This window comes from Carcharodon carcharias, chromosome 11 (genome assembly GCF_017639515.1).
Source record: "Carcharodon carcharias isolate sCarCar2 chromosome 11, sCarCar2.pri, whole genome shotgun sequence".
In the NCBI taxonomy this organism is placed as follows: domain Eukaryota; kingdom Metazoa; phylum Chordata; class Chondrichthyes; order Lamniformes; family Lamnidae; genus Carcharodon; species Carcharodon carcharias.
In genome coordinates this window covers 6960077-6973269 of record NC_054477.1, presented here as the reverse complement: position 1 = coordinate 6973269, position 13193 = coordinate 6960077, and the positions used below count along the sequence as shown (strand labels likewise).

At 46.9% G+C, this 13193-nt stretch overlaps 1 protein-coding gene across 9 annotated transcripts in view; it reads right to left on the bottom strand.

Moving 5' to 3' along the window:
* stim1b (stromal interaction molecule 1b) overlaps nucleotides 1-13193 on the bottom strand; it is a 163696-nt gene that overhangs the window by 17564 nt on the left and 132939 nt on the right. For all 9 annotated transcript variants that reach the window (XM_041199071.1, XM_041199075.1, XM_041199072.1 and 6 more), the window contains one exon: nucleotides 8770-8839. In XM_041199071.1, coding sequence (XP_041055005.1) covers nucleotides 8770-8839 — 70 coding nt within the window. The remainder of the gene's footprint in view (nucleotides 1-8769; nucleotides 8840-13193) is intronic.

Sequence of the window (13193 nt, the reverse complement as noted above, 5' to 3'; positions counted from 1 at the left end):
GCTCTTCTCTTTCCCTAGTTATCCTCTTACTCTTAATGTACTTGTAAAATAACTTGTGGATTTTCCTTTATTTTACCTGCCAATGCATTTTCATGCCTCCTTTTTGCTCTCCTAATTTCCTTTTTAAATTCGCCTATATACATTCTATACTCCGCTAGGGCCTCCGTTGTTTTGAGCCCTCAGTGTCTGCCATAAGCCTCCCTTTTTCTCTTTATCCAATCCTGCATATCCCTCGACATCCAAGGTTCCCTGGATTTGTTGGTCCCAACCTTTGTCTTTACTGAAATATGTTGGCCCTGTACTCTCCCTATTTCCTTCTTGAATGAGTCCCACTGCTCTGATGCAGATTTACCTAAAAGTAGCAGCTCCCAGTCCACTCTGGCCAAATCATATCTGATCTTATTAAAATCAGCCTTCTCCCAATTTAGAACTCTGATTTCTGGCCCATCCTCATCCTTTTCCATAGTAACCTTGAATCTAACATTTATGATCACTATCTGCAAAATGCTCCCCCGCTGATATCTCTACCACTTGCCCGGCTTCATTCCCTAAAATTAGGTCCAGGAGCGGCCCCTCTCTTGTAGGGCCTTCTACGTACTGGCTTAAAAAGCTTTCCTGGATGCATTTAAGAATTCCGCTCCCTCTAAACCTATCAGAACTATGACTAACCCAGTTAATGTTGAGGAAGTTGAAATCCCCCACTATTACTACCATATTATTTCTATGTAATATATTTGGATTTCCAAAAGGTGTTCCATAGGGTACCGCACATAAGGCTACTTAATAAAAGCCCATGGTTGGGGGTAAGATATTAGCATGGTTAGAGGATTGGCTAACTAATAGAAGACAGAGAGTTGGGGTAAGGGGGCATTTTCAGGATGGCAACCTGTGACTAGTGGAGTGCCATAAGGGTCAGTTCTGGGGCCACAATTATTTACAATATATATTAATGACTTTGATGCAGGAAATGAATGTACTATCGCCAAGTTTACAGATGACACAAAAATAGATGGGAAGGCAAGTGGTGAGAATGATACAAAGTGTCTACAGAGGGATATAGATAGGTTAAGTGAGTGGCCAAAAACTTGGCAGGTGGAATATAATGTGGGAAAATGTGAGGTTATGCACTTTGGCAGGAAGGATAGAGGAGCTGAATATTATTTAAATGGAGAAAGACTGCAGAAAATGGAGTAAGACCATACCTAGAGGGATTTGGGAGTCCTCATGCATGAATCCTCAAAAAACTAACATACAAGTTCAGCAAGTAATAGATAAGGCAAATAGAATGTTGGCCTTTATTTCAAAGGGAATGGAATATAAAAATAGGGAAGTCTTGCTGAAACAATATAAGGCAATAGTTAGAATACACCTAGAATGCTGCGAACAGTTCTGGTCCCCTTATCTAAGGAAAGATATACTGGCATTGGAGGCAGTCCAGAGAAGGTTCACTAGGTTGATCCCAGGTATGGAGAGATTTTCTTATGAGGAGAGGTTGAGTAGGCTGGGCCTGTACTCATTGGAGTTTAGAAGAATGAGAGGTGACCTTATTGAAATATATAAGATTCTTAGGGGGTTTGACAGGGTAGATGCTGAGAGGTTGTTTCCCCTTGTGGGGAGGCATAATCTCAGAGTAAGCAGTCACCCATTTAAGGCATAGATGAGGAGGAATTTCTTCTCTCAGAGGGTAGGGCTGTAGAGGCTGGGTTGTTAAGTATATTCAAGGCTGAGATAGACAGATTTTCAATCAGTAAGGGAATCAAGGGTTATGGGGAAAAGGCAGGAAAGGAGTTAGGGATTATCAGACCAACCATGATCTCATCGATTGGTGGAGCAGACTCGATGGGCCGAATGGCCTACTCCTACTCCTATGTCTTATAACACCTGAAGAGAGAGAACTGCTAATAACATTGGTGAACATGGGGCCAGGAGGGGAAGTTGGACAGTCAGTAGTTTGGTGGGAATATGGTCGAGGGAGCAAGAATTGTGTCCCATGGGCAAGGTGAGCTCAGAAAGAATATGAGGGAGATGAAAGAGAAACGATAAAATTATCCACAGCAGCTGGTAGAATTTAAATTCAAAGAATAATAAAATTATCCACAGCCGCTGGTAGAATCTGTGCCAGTATATGACCCCCGATCCCATGTGCTTTAATTTTGCCCACTAGCCTCTTATGTGGAACCTTATCAAAAACCTTCTTGAAATCCAAATACACCACATCCACTGGTTGTCCCTTATCTGTTCTGCTATTTATGTCCTCAAAAAACTCCAATAGGTTAGTTAGGCATGATTTCATAAACCCTTGCTGACTTCGTCTAATCATTTCCAAGTGTTCTTTCATTACAGACTCTAGCATTTTCCCCACAACTGATGTTAGGCTAATTGGTCTGTAATTCTCTGCTTTTTCTCCCCCCTCCTTTTTTAAATAGTGGGGGTACATTTGCCACCTTCTAATCTGTAGAGTCTATAGAATTTTAGAAGATGACCACCAATACATCCAATATTTCCAAGGGCACTTCCTTTAGCACTCTGGGATGCAGATTATCAGGCTCTGGGGATCTTTCAGCTTTTAACCCCATTAATTTCTACAGCACCATCTTTTTACTAATTCTGATTTTCTTCAATTCCTCCTTTTCACTAGACCCTTGGTTCCCTAACATTTCTGGGAAATTATCCGTGTCCTCTTTTGTGTACTCAGAACCAAAATATGTGTTCAATTCTTCTGCCATTTCTTTGTTCCCCCATTATAATCTCCCCATTTGACAGTAAGGGACCTACATTTGTCTTTGCTAATCTTTTTTTCTTCACATATTTATAGAAATTTTGAGTCAGTTTTTATGTTCCCTGCAAGTTTACTCTCATATTCCACCATTGCCAACTCGAGCTTTATAGCCTCATGGTTCCCTTTATTTAAATTCAGGACCCTAGTTTTGGATTCAACTTCTTCACTCTCCATCTTAATGAACAATTCTATCATTTTATGGTCGCTCTTCCCCAAGGGACTCCACACAAGGTTGTTAATTAATCCTTCCTCATTGCACACTACCCAGTCTAGGATAGCCTGCTCTCTAGTCAGTTCCTCAACATACTGATCTAAAAAACCATCACGTACACACTCCAGGAAATCCTCCTCCACAGTGTTATTGCGAGTTTGGTTTGTCCAATCTATATATAGATTAAAGTCACCCATGATTACAGTTGTACCCCTATTGCATGCATCTCTAATTTCCTGTTTGATGCCTTCTCTCACATACATCTCCATTACTGTTTGGGGACAACCCCCACCAATGTTTTCTGCCCCTTGATATTTCTTATCTCCACCCAAACAGATTCCACATCATGATCTTCCAAGCCAATACCTTTCCTCATGATTGCATTGATTTCCTCCTTTATTAACAATGCTACCCCACCTCCTTTCCCTATTTGTCTGTCCTTCCTAAATATTGAATACCCCTGGATGTTCAGTTCCCATCTTTAATTGCAACTATATCATAATCGTTTATATCTATTTGCGCTGTTAATTCATCTAACTTCTTGCATCCGCGCATTAAAATACAATGCCTTTAGACTTATCTTTTTAACCATGCTAGTCACCTTAGCTTTATTTTGCACGATAACCCCTTTGTTTCTCGCCCTTGTTTTTTCTGCCTTCCACTTTTGCTTCTTACTTTTCTGTCTTTCGTTTCTATCCTTGTTTCCTCCTCCTCTGTCTCCCTGCTTAGGTTCCCATCCCCCTGCCATTCCAATTTAAACTACCATTACCACCAAGCTGGGGGATCAACCCTGGTTCAATGAAAAATGCAGGTGGGCATGCCAGGAGTAGCACCAGGCATACCTAAAATGAGGTGCCAACCTAGTGAAGCTACAACTTACATGCCAGCATAAGCAGCATGCGATAGACAGCTAAGTGACTCCACAACGGATCAGGTCTAATCTCTGCAGTCCTGCCACATCCAGTTGTGAATGGCGGTGGACAATTAAATAACTCACTCAAGGAGGCTGCTCCACAAATAAACACATTCTCAATAATGGGGGAGCCCAGCACAGGTGTGCAAAAGACAAAGCCGAAGCATTTACAATCACCTTTATCCAGAAATGCTGAGTGTATGATCCATCTCGGCCTCCTCTGGAGGCTGGGAATTCTTCAGTGAGTAACTCACCATCTGACTTCCCAAAGCCGATGTCTCCGTAATTGCAACTATATCATAATCGTTTATATCTATTTGCGCTGCTAATTCATAAACAAGGCACAAGTCAGGAGTGTGATGGAATTCCCTCCACTTGCCTGGATGAGTGCAGCTCCAGCAACATGTGAGAAGCTCAACAGCAATGACAAAGCAGCCCACTTGATTTGCACCCCATTCACCATCTGCAACATTCACTCCCTCCACCACCGATGCAGCGGCAGCAGTCTGCACCATCTACAAGATGCACTGCAGAAACTCACCAAGGCTCCTTCGACAGCACCTTCCAAACCCACGTCCTCTACCATCTAGAAGGACAAGGGCACAGGTGCATGGATCATACACTCAGCATTTCTGGATAAAGGTGATTGTAAATGCTTCGGCTTTGTCTTTTGCACACCTGTGCTGGGCTCCCCCATTATTGAGAATGTGTTTATTTGTGGAGCAGCCTCCTTGAGTGAGTTATTTAATTGTCCACCACCTGGAAGTTCCCTTCCAAGCTACACACCATTTTACTTAGACTAGATCGCCGTTCCTTCACTGTCGCTGGGTCAAATTCCTGGAACTCCCTTCCTAACAGCACTGTGGGTGTCCCTACACCACATGGACTTCAGCGGTTCAACAAAGCAACTCACCACCACCTTCTCAAGGGCAATAAATGCTGGCCTAGCCTGTGATGTTCGCATCAAAGAATTTTAAAAATATCTGTAGGCTTCTTAACCACCTTATCTATCTGTCCTGCCAACTCCAGGAATCTGTGGACATACACTCCAAGGTCCCTTTGTTTCTCTATGTGTCTTAGTATCCTACCATTTATCGTGTATTCCCTTGCCTTGTGTGTCCTCCACATAACGCATTTCCTCATACTTCTCTGGATTGAATTCCATTTGCCACTATTTTACCCAACTCACCAGCCCATTGATATCTTGCTGCAGTCTACAGATTTCTCCCTCATTATCAACTGCATGGCCAATTTTTGCATCATTGGCAAACTTCTTAATCACGCTCCTGCATTTAAGTCTAAATCATTGATATACACCACAAAAAGCAAGAGGCCTAGTACTGAACCCCGTGGCAAGAGCCTTCCAGTCACAAAAGCAACCATCAACCATAACCCTTTACTTCCTGCCTCTGAGCCAGTTTTGGATCCAACCTGCCATTTCCCTTGGATCCGATGAGCTTTTACTTTCCTGACCAGTCTACCTTGTGGGAACTTGTCAAAGGTCTTGCTAAAATCTTGTAGACTACATCAAATACTCTACCCTCACTGATGCGCCTTTCTACCTCCTTAAAAATTCAATCCAATTTATCAGACATGAACTTCTCTTTACAAATCCATGCTGACCGGTCTTGGTTAGTTTGTATGTTTCTAAATGATGATCAACTACTCCTCAGAATTCCTTCCAAACATTTACCCACTGAGATTAGGTTGACTGGCCTATAATTACACAGGCTATCCCCTTCCTCCTTTGTTAAACAGTGGCACAACACCAGCTGCCCTTCAGTCCTCCAGCACCATGCCTATAGCCAGAGAGGATTGGAAAATGATGGTCAGAACCTCTACTCTTTCTTCCCTTGCTTCTTTTAACAGCCTGGATACAGTTCATCCAGGCCTAGGAATTTACTGACTTTCAAAGGTATGAAGTCCCATAACATTTCCTCTCTCACTATGTTTATCCCATCCAATATTCCACACTTCTCAACTACAATGTCAGTATCATTGTTCTGTTTTATGAAGGCAGACGCAAAGTGTTCATTAAGAACCATTCACACACAAGTTAGCTTTCTAGTCTCTAACTGGCATTATTCTTTCCTTTATTATCATATTGCTTTTTATGTATTTATAAACTTTGGGTATTCCTTGCTTTTATTTGCCGATACCTTTTCAATTTGCTTTCCTTTTTTATACCACTCTGGTGTTTTCTATTCTCTGGGTTTTGTGAGATATATGAGCTCTCAGAATCTGACATAACCTCCCCATCTTTGTTTAATCCTACTCAGTATTCTTTTTACATTTGCGGTCTAGATTTGGGAGTCCCAATCTGCTCTTTGTGGGAACATATTTGTCTCTGTCACTATCTCCATCTTGAATGCATCTCACTGCTCCAACACTGATTTTATTTTATTCATTCATGGGATGTGGGCTTCACTGGCTGGGCCAGCATCGGTTGCCCATCCCTAATTGCCCTTCAGAAGGTGGTGGTGAGCTGCCTTCTTGAACAGCTGCAGTCCATGTGGTGCAGGTACACCCACACTGCTGTTAGGAAGGGGGTTCCACGATTTTGACCCAGCGACAGTAAAGAAATGGCGATATATTTCCAAGTCAGGATGGTGAGTAGCGTGGAGGGGAATTTGCAAGTGCTGGTGTTCCCATGCGTCTGCTGCCCTTGTCCTTCTAGATGGTAGTGGTCTTGGGTTTGGAAGGTGCTGTCTAAGTGAGTTCCTGCAGTGTGTTGTGTAGGTGGTAGACACTGCTGCTACTGTGCGTCAGTGATGGGTGCAGTGAATATTTGTGGATGGGGTGCCAATCAAGCAGGCTGCTTTGTCCTGGATGGTGTCAGGCTTCTTCAGTGTTGGACTCACCCAGGCAAGTGGAGAGTATTCCATCACACTCCTGTCTTGCGCCTTGTAGATGGTGGACAGGCATTGGGAAGTCAGGAGCTACTCACCACAGGATTTCTAGCCTCTGACCTGCTCTGTAGCCACAGTATTTATATGGCTAGTCCAGTTCAGTTTCTGGTAAATAGTAACTCCCAGGATATTTATCGTGGGGGATTCAGCTTCAAGTAGCTGATTCCAGTCCACTTTTGCCAAATCGCCTCCCAGTTGAGTAAAATTGGCCTTTCCCCAGTTGAGAACTTTTACTCTTGGTCTATCTTAGTCCTTTTATGCTTTGTGACAACTGTGAGGTTTATAAAATTATTATATTTTTGGACTGTAGCTTTAAATTTAGGGTAAATGAAGGGAGTCATGTCACTTGTTCTGAAGTTGGCCTGACAGCAAGACTGGGTAGTTTGCCTGTTAGAAATCAAAGGAAGGCTTAGGGTTGATTTACTGACAAGAAGGTGCAAGGTATTTACTCTTGGAGACATTGGCAGCAGTCTCTGAGTTTACAATGAGCAGACTTCGAGTCTCCCAAGTGTCAGAAAGGTGTTGAAAGTACCATGGTGTAAAGAGTTGTGCTGTAAATTATCCCTTTAACTCACTCTTATCTTAGAAGTAGAGTTAGGGATAGCTAATTACCATTTCTACCAGGATGCAAGGTTGAAGTGTTCCACATTGCCATGGGGAAAAGGACAGAGGAAGCCATTTTCGAGATCAGATTACAGGCTCCCCTACAAATCAATGAACATCACAGAGCTAGAGAGAGGTTCTTGTGTGGTTAGCAGAGAAAAGAGGCTGCTTGGCTTTGCAAGCCATTACAGCTGGAATTGGGAGGGAGATGGTCTTAGTCGAAGAGACGCATCCTGCAGCTATCTAAGGATTCTGGAAGATTCATCCTGGCATGGATTGGGGGTGGTGGGGGCAGTGGGGTGAGGGTTGGTGGAAGAAGAATCATTGGAACAAGCTTCATTGCTGGTGGTGGATTTAAGAAACTCCGAAAATTGAGGGAAGTATCTGGAGATGGTCACTCGAAGTTACTACTTGGCAAAATGAGAATACAGGAACCCATTGAAAGTGGAGAGTAACTGTGGACTATCTGCTAAAAGGACGGTAATTCCATGGAAAGTGCAATGTGTAGTAAGTATAAAAGGGGAATCTAGTTTAAGGTCTAAGTTGCTTACAAAAAGAAAATAGTGTTTAGTCAATAGTGCATTTAGTCAGTTATTACAGTAAAAGTTTTAAAAACATGAAATCTTGTTGTGTCATCCTTTTCAGTTATTAACTGGAAGTCTGAATTTCTTTTTAAATATAATCGGTCTCCACAGGGATTGTAACAGCTAAATCTAACTGAATTACGATCACTACATATGGGTTTGTAGACTCATTCACAGATGCAGAAACCCACACTCACAGGAGTGCAAGTGCTGCATTCTGCACAAGCTAGAGACTGGCATGTACACACACAGAACTGTGCGCACCACCCCAAGCACAAGCCTGGGATAAGACGCAAACACACACGCAAGGTTGCTCACAACATACCATGCAACTGTGTACCGGGATTTGGCACAATTGCACGCACCCCCGGTTTGCACCTTCATGAGCCAGACAATTGCACGCTCTACACATGCGCGCACACAAACACGCACACAGTCAGAAATCTTAGACAGGGGCTGAAAGTCGGAGCAAGCCATTCAGTCAGGCAGGAACAAAAGGAAAAGAGCAGTACCCATGACTTCTAGTCCGCATACCGATCCCAGCGGTGACGTCAAGGACATCAGGAGGGGGAAGGTCAGGAATGGTTTCCAGCGTAGGATGGTGGGAGGGGTGATAGATGCAGTGAGAGTGAGTGCAGGAGGAGGATAAGGTAGGTCCAGACACATCAGAACAGGAACACACATAGGAAAGGCTTTGCATACGGCGGAGAGATGCCCTGTTGCTCCACGGAAGAGATTCACTCTGTCCAGGGATAAAACCTTCTACCAACCTCTGTGAGCCAGCAGCATGCTGGGAGTCAACCTGACGCTGACGAACAGTTGGGTACGAGCTGAGGGAGGCTGCGAGGAGAAAAGAGGACAGTTAGAACACAGAAAACAAAACTCTTTACTAAATGCGGTCGAGCGCCCCCAATTCTCCCACCCCAATGCCACCCCCCCCACCCCATTGTCTCAAGTGTCACTTCCAACCTGTCAGACCCAGTGCCTACTGCCTAGCCCAGTGCCACCTGACCATCCACAGTGCACCCCCCAGTCAAACTGTGTCCGTCCATTCCCACAGGGCCCAGCACCAGTGCGACCTGATACAGGACTGCCACTTCACAGTGGGCACTGTGTCTCCTACTAGCTGTGCTGTGTATCAGCAGCAGCTTAAACCAAATGGCAGCTCATTTAGGCACCTGAGGCTACACCATTGGGAAGATGCAGAAACACCAGAAGAGAGGCGCAGCTTCTGCTCTTGTGTCTTCACAGTTGTGTAGCATGCATGTGGGCCAGCTTGAAGGCCGACCTCCTCAGCCACCTCTACCCCTGCCATTTACATTGAGGAAGTCCCAGCGGCTGTTAACACCATAGTGATGTCAGGAGCGCACCGGGTGTCACTCGGAATCACAGGCAGCACAGGCAGGTTGGTGAAGGGGAAACTCAATCTGGAGCCCATTCAGCAGCTCCATCCCGTTATTACTGAGATACCATAAGCAAACAGTGACTGGAGCAGAGATTACGTTTTATCAGAAGTGCTTTATTGTGCAAAAGCTTCCACACGACAGGAGAGGTGCTGACCAAGCTGTGGAACAACAGCAATTAGCAAAAGGAAAAGGGCTGTTAAATCAGCTTAATTCTGAGCTAGCAAGAGGGACACTTTTAACCTCACTTCAGGGAAGGGATTCCTGTACTTACAACTTGAGGTGAGAGACAGGGGCGCCAGGAGAGAGTCGGGGGAGGGGGAGGGAGAGAGTCGGGGGAGGGGGAGGGAGAGAGTCGGGGGAGGGGGAGGGAGAGAGTCGGGGGAGGGGGAGGGAGAGAGTCGGGGGAGGGGGAGGGAGAGAGTCGGGGGAGGGGGAGGGAGAGAGTCGGGGGAGGGGGAGGGAGAGAGTCGAGGGGGAGGGGGAGAGTCGGGGGGGAGAGAGTCGGGGAGGGGGAGGGGGAGGGGGAGGGAGAGAGCCGGGAGGATGGAGAGAGTCGGGGGGAGGGATAGAGTCGGGGGGGAGGGATAGAGTCGGGGGGGAGGGATAGAGTCGGGGGAGGGGGAGGGAGAGAGTCGGGGGAGGGGGAGGGAGAGAGTCGTGGGGATGGAGAGAGTCGGGGGGGAGAGAGTCGGGGGAGGGGGAGGGAGAGCGTTGGGGGAGGGGGAGGGAGAGCGTCGGGGGGGAGGGAGGGAGAGAGTCGGGGGGGAGGGAGGGAGAGCGTCGGGGAGGAGGGAGGGAGAGAGTCGGGGGGGAGGGAGGGAGAGAGTCGGGGGGGAGGGAAGGAGAGAGTCGGGGGGGAGGGAGGGAGAGAGTCGGGGGAGGGGGAGGGAGAGCGTTGGGGGAGGGGGAGGGAGAGCGTCGGGGAGGAGGGAGGGAGAGAGTCGGGGGGGAGGGAGGGAGAGAGTCGGGGGGGAGGGAGAGAGTCGGGGTGAGGGAGTCGGGGGGAGAGGGGCGGAGGGGATGTAGAGAGAGAGTTGGGGTGGGGGAGAGTGTCGGGTGGGAGGAGAGAGTTGGAAGGGGGAGGGAGAGAGTTTGGTGGTGGGAAGAGAATTGGGGGGAGGGAGAGAGTTGGAAGGGGGAGGAAGAGAGTTTGGTGGCGGGAAGAGAATTGGGGGGGGGAGGGAGAGAGTTGGAAGGGGGAGGAAGAGAGTTTGGTGGCGGGAAGAGAATTGGGGGGGGAAGGAGAGAGTTGGAAGGGGGAGGAAGAGAGTTTGGTGGCGGGAAGAGAATTGGGGGGGGGAGGGAGAGAGTTGGAGGGGGGAGGGAGGGAGAGAGTTTTTGGGGTGGGTGCCTGGAGTGGTGAGAGCTGTCCATCCTAACCCAAAATGGAAGGAGGATTGGTGGGGAGGAGTTTCAGTGCCTACATCCTCGTTCAATTGAGAGACTTAGCTTTCTAAAAACACAACTGCAGTAAACAGTATACTGTAGAGCAGGGATACAAGCACTGCCCTCGGCAACGTCACTCCCTTCCCCCATTCTCATAATGAACATGATTTGGTTATCCTCCACCACAGTGCTGTAAATAACAACCCCTCACAGAGAGGGGGGCCGAGTGTGCAGTGCATCTGGGAACTGGGTTACCCTGAAAGGGGGTTTAACGTGTCCATGATGCAGAGGTTAGTCCGTCTCTTGTGCTGCAGGATCTTGGGTTGGCTGTGGATGCTAAGAAATCACGACACACAGGAGATATAGCGGAAGAATCAGAGTCACGCAGAGGAACAGTGCTCTTAACAGACTGGAGGTAGGGACAGAGCTTCAATTTAACAGAGTTACTGATCATCCACTACACCGCCAGTCACCAAAAACAGCTACAATTTTCCCATTGCTGAACACCCCATAAGATCTACTTCTGGCACTTGACATAAAGAAAAAATTGTTTTTAAATAAATGCTTTCCGGACATCCCTAAGCAACTTATAGATAATAAAATACCATTGTCATTGTTGTAATGTAGGAAACATCAAGCCAATTTGGTACAGCAAAATCTCACACACAAAATGTCAAACACTCCCAGGACAGGTACAGCATGGGGTTAGATACAGAGTAAAGCTCCCTCTACACCGTCTCCATCAAACACTCCCAGGACAGGTACAGCATGGGGTTAGATACAGAGTAAAGCTCCCTCTACACTGTCCCCATCAAACACTCCCAGGACAGGTACAGCACGGGGTTAGATACAGAGTAAAGCTCCCTCTACACTGTCCCCATCAAACACTCCCAGGGCAGGTACAGCACGGGGTTAGATACAGAGTAAAGCTCCCTCTACACTGTCTCCATCAAACACTCCCAGGACAGGTACAGCATGGGGTTAGATACAGAGTAAATCTCCCTCTACACTGTCCCCATCAAGCACTCCCAGGACAGGTACAGCATGGGGTTAGATACAAAGTAAAGCTCATTCTACACTGTCCTCATCAAACACTCCCAGGGCAGGTACAGCACAGGGTTAGGTACAGAGTAAAGCTCCCTCTACACTGTCCCCATCAAACACTCCAAGGACAGGTACAGCACGGGGTTAGATACAGAGTAAAGCTCCCTCTACACTGTCCCCATCAAACACTCCCAGGACAGGTACAGCACAGGGTTAGATACAGAGTAAAGCTCCCTCTACACTGTCCCCATCAAACACTCCCAGGACAGGTACAGCACCGGGTTAGATACAGAGTAAGGCTCCCTCTACAATGACCCATGGGAAGTGAGTGATGCTGGCTCAGCCAGCATTTACTGCCTATCCCTAATTTACCTTGAGAAGATGATGGTGAGCTGCGTTCTTCAACCACTGCAGTCCATGTGGTGTAGGTACACCCACAGTGCTGTTGGGGAGCAAGTTCCAAGATTATGACAGACCCAGCGACAGTGAAGAAATGGCAATATAGTTCCAAGTCAGGATGGTGAGTGTCCTGGAGGTGGCAGTTCTCATGCAGCTGCTACCCTTGTCGGTCTAGGCAGCGGGTTTGGAAGGTGCTGTCAAAGGAGCCTTGGTGAGTTGCTGCAGTGCATCTTGTAGATGGTACACACTGCTCCCACTATGCATCAGTGGTGGAGGGAGTGAATGCTTGTGGATGTGGTGCCAATCAAGTGGGCTGCTTTGTCCTGGATGGTGTGGAGCTTCTTGAGTGTTGTGGGAGCTGCACTCATCCAGGCAAATGGGGAGTATTCCATCACACTCCTGACTTGTGCCTTGTAGATAGTGGACAGGCTTTGGGGAGTCAGGAGGTGAGTTACTCTCTGCAGAATTCCCAACCTCTGACCTGCTCTTGTAGCCACAGTATTTATATGGCTAGTCCAGCTCAGTTTCTGGTCAATGGTAACCCCCTGAATGTTGATAGTGGGGGATTCAGTGATGGTAATGCCATTGAATGTCATGCGGTGACAGTTAGATTCTCTCTTGTTGAAGATGGTCTTGCCTGGCACTTGTGTGGCGTGAATGTTGCTTGCCACTTATCAACCCAAGCCTGAACATAGTCCAGGTCTTTCTGCATTTAGACTACTTCAGTATCTGAGCAGTTGCAAATGGCACTGAATATTGTGAAATCATCGGCAAACATACCTTGTGATGGAAGGAAGGTCATTGATGAAGCAGCTGAAGATGGCTGGGCCTAGGACACTACCCTGAGGAACTCCTGCAGTGATGTCCTGGAACTGAGATGATTGACCAACAACTACAACCATCTTCCCTTATGCTAGGTATGACTCCAAACAGCGGAGAGTTTTCCCGACTCCAGTTTT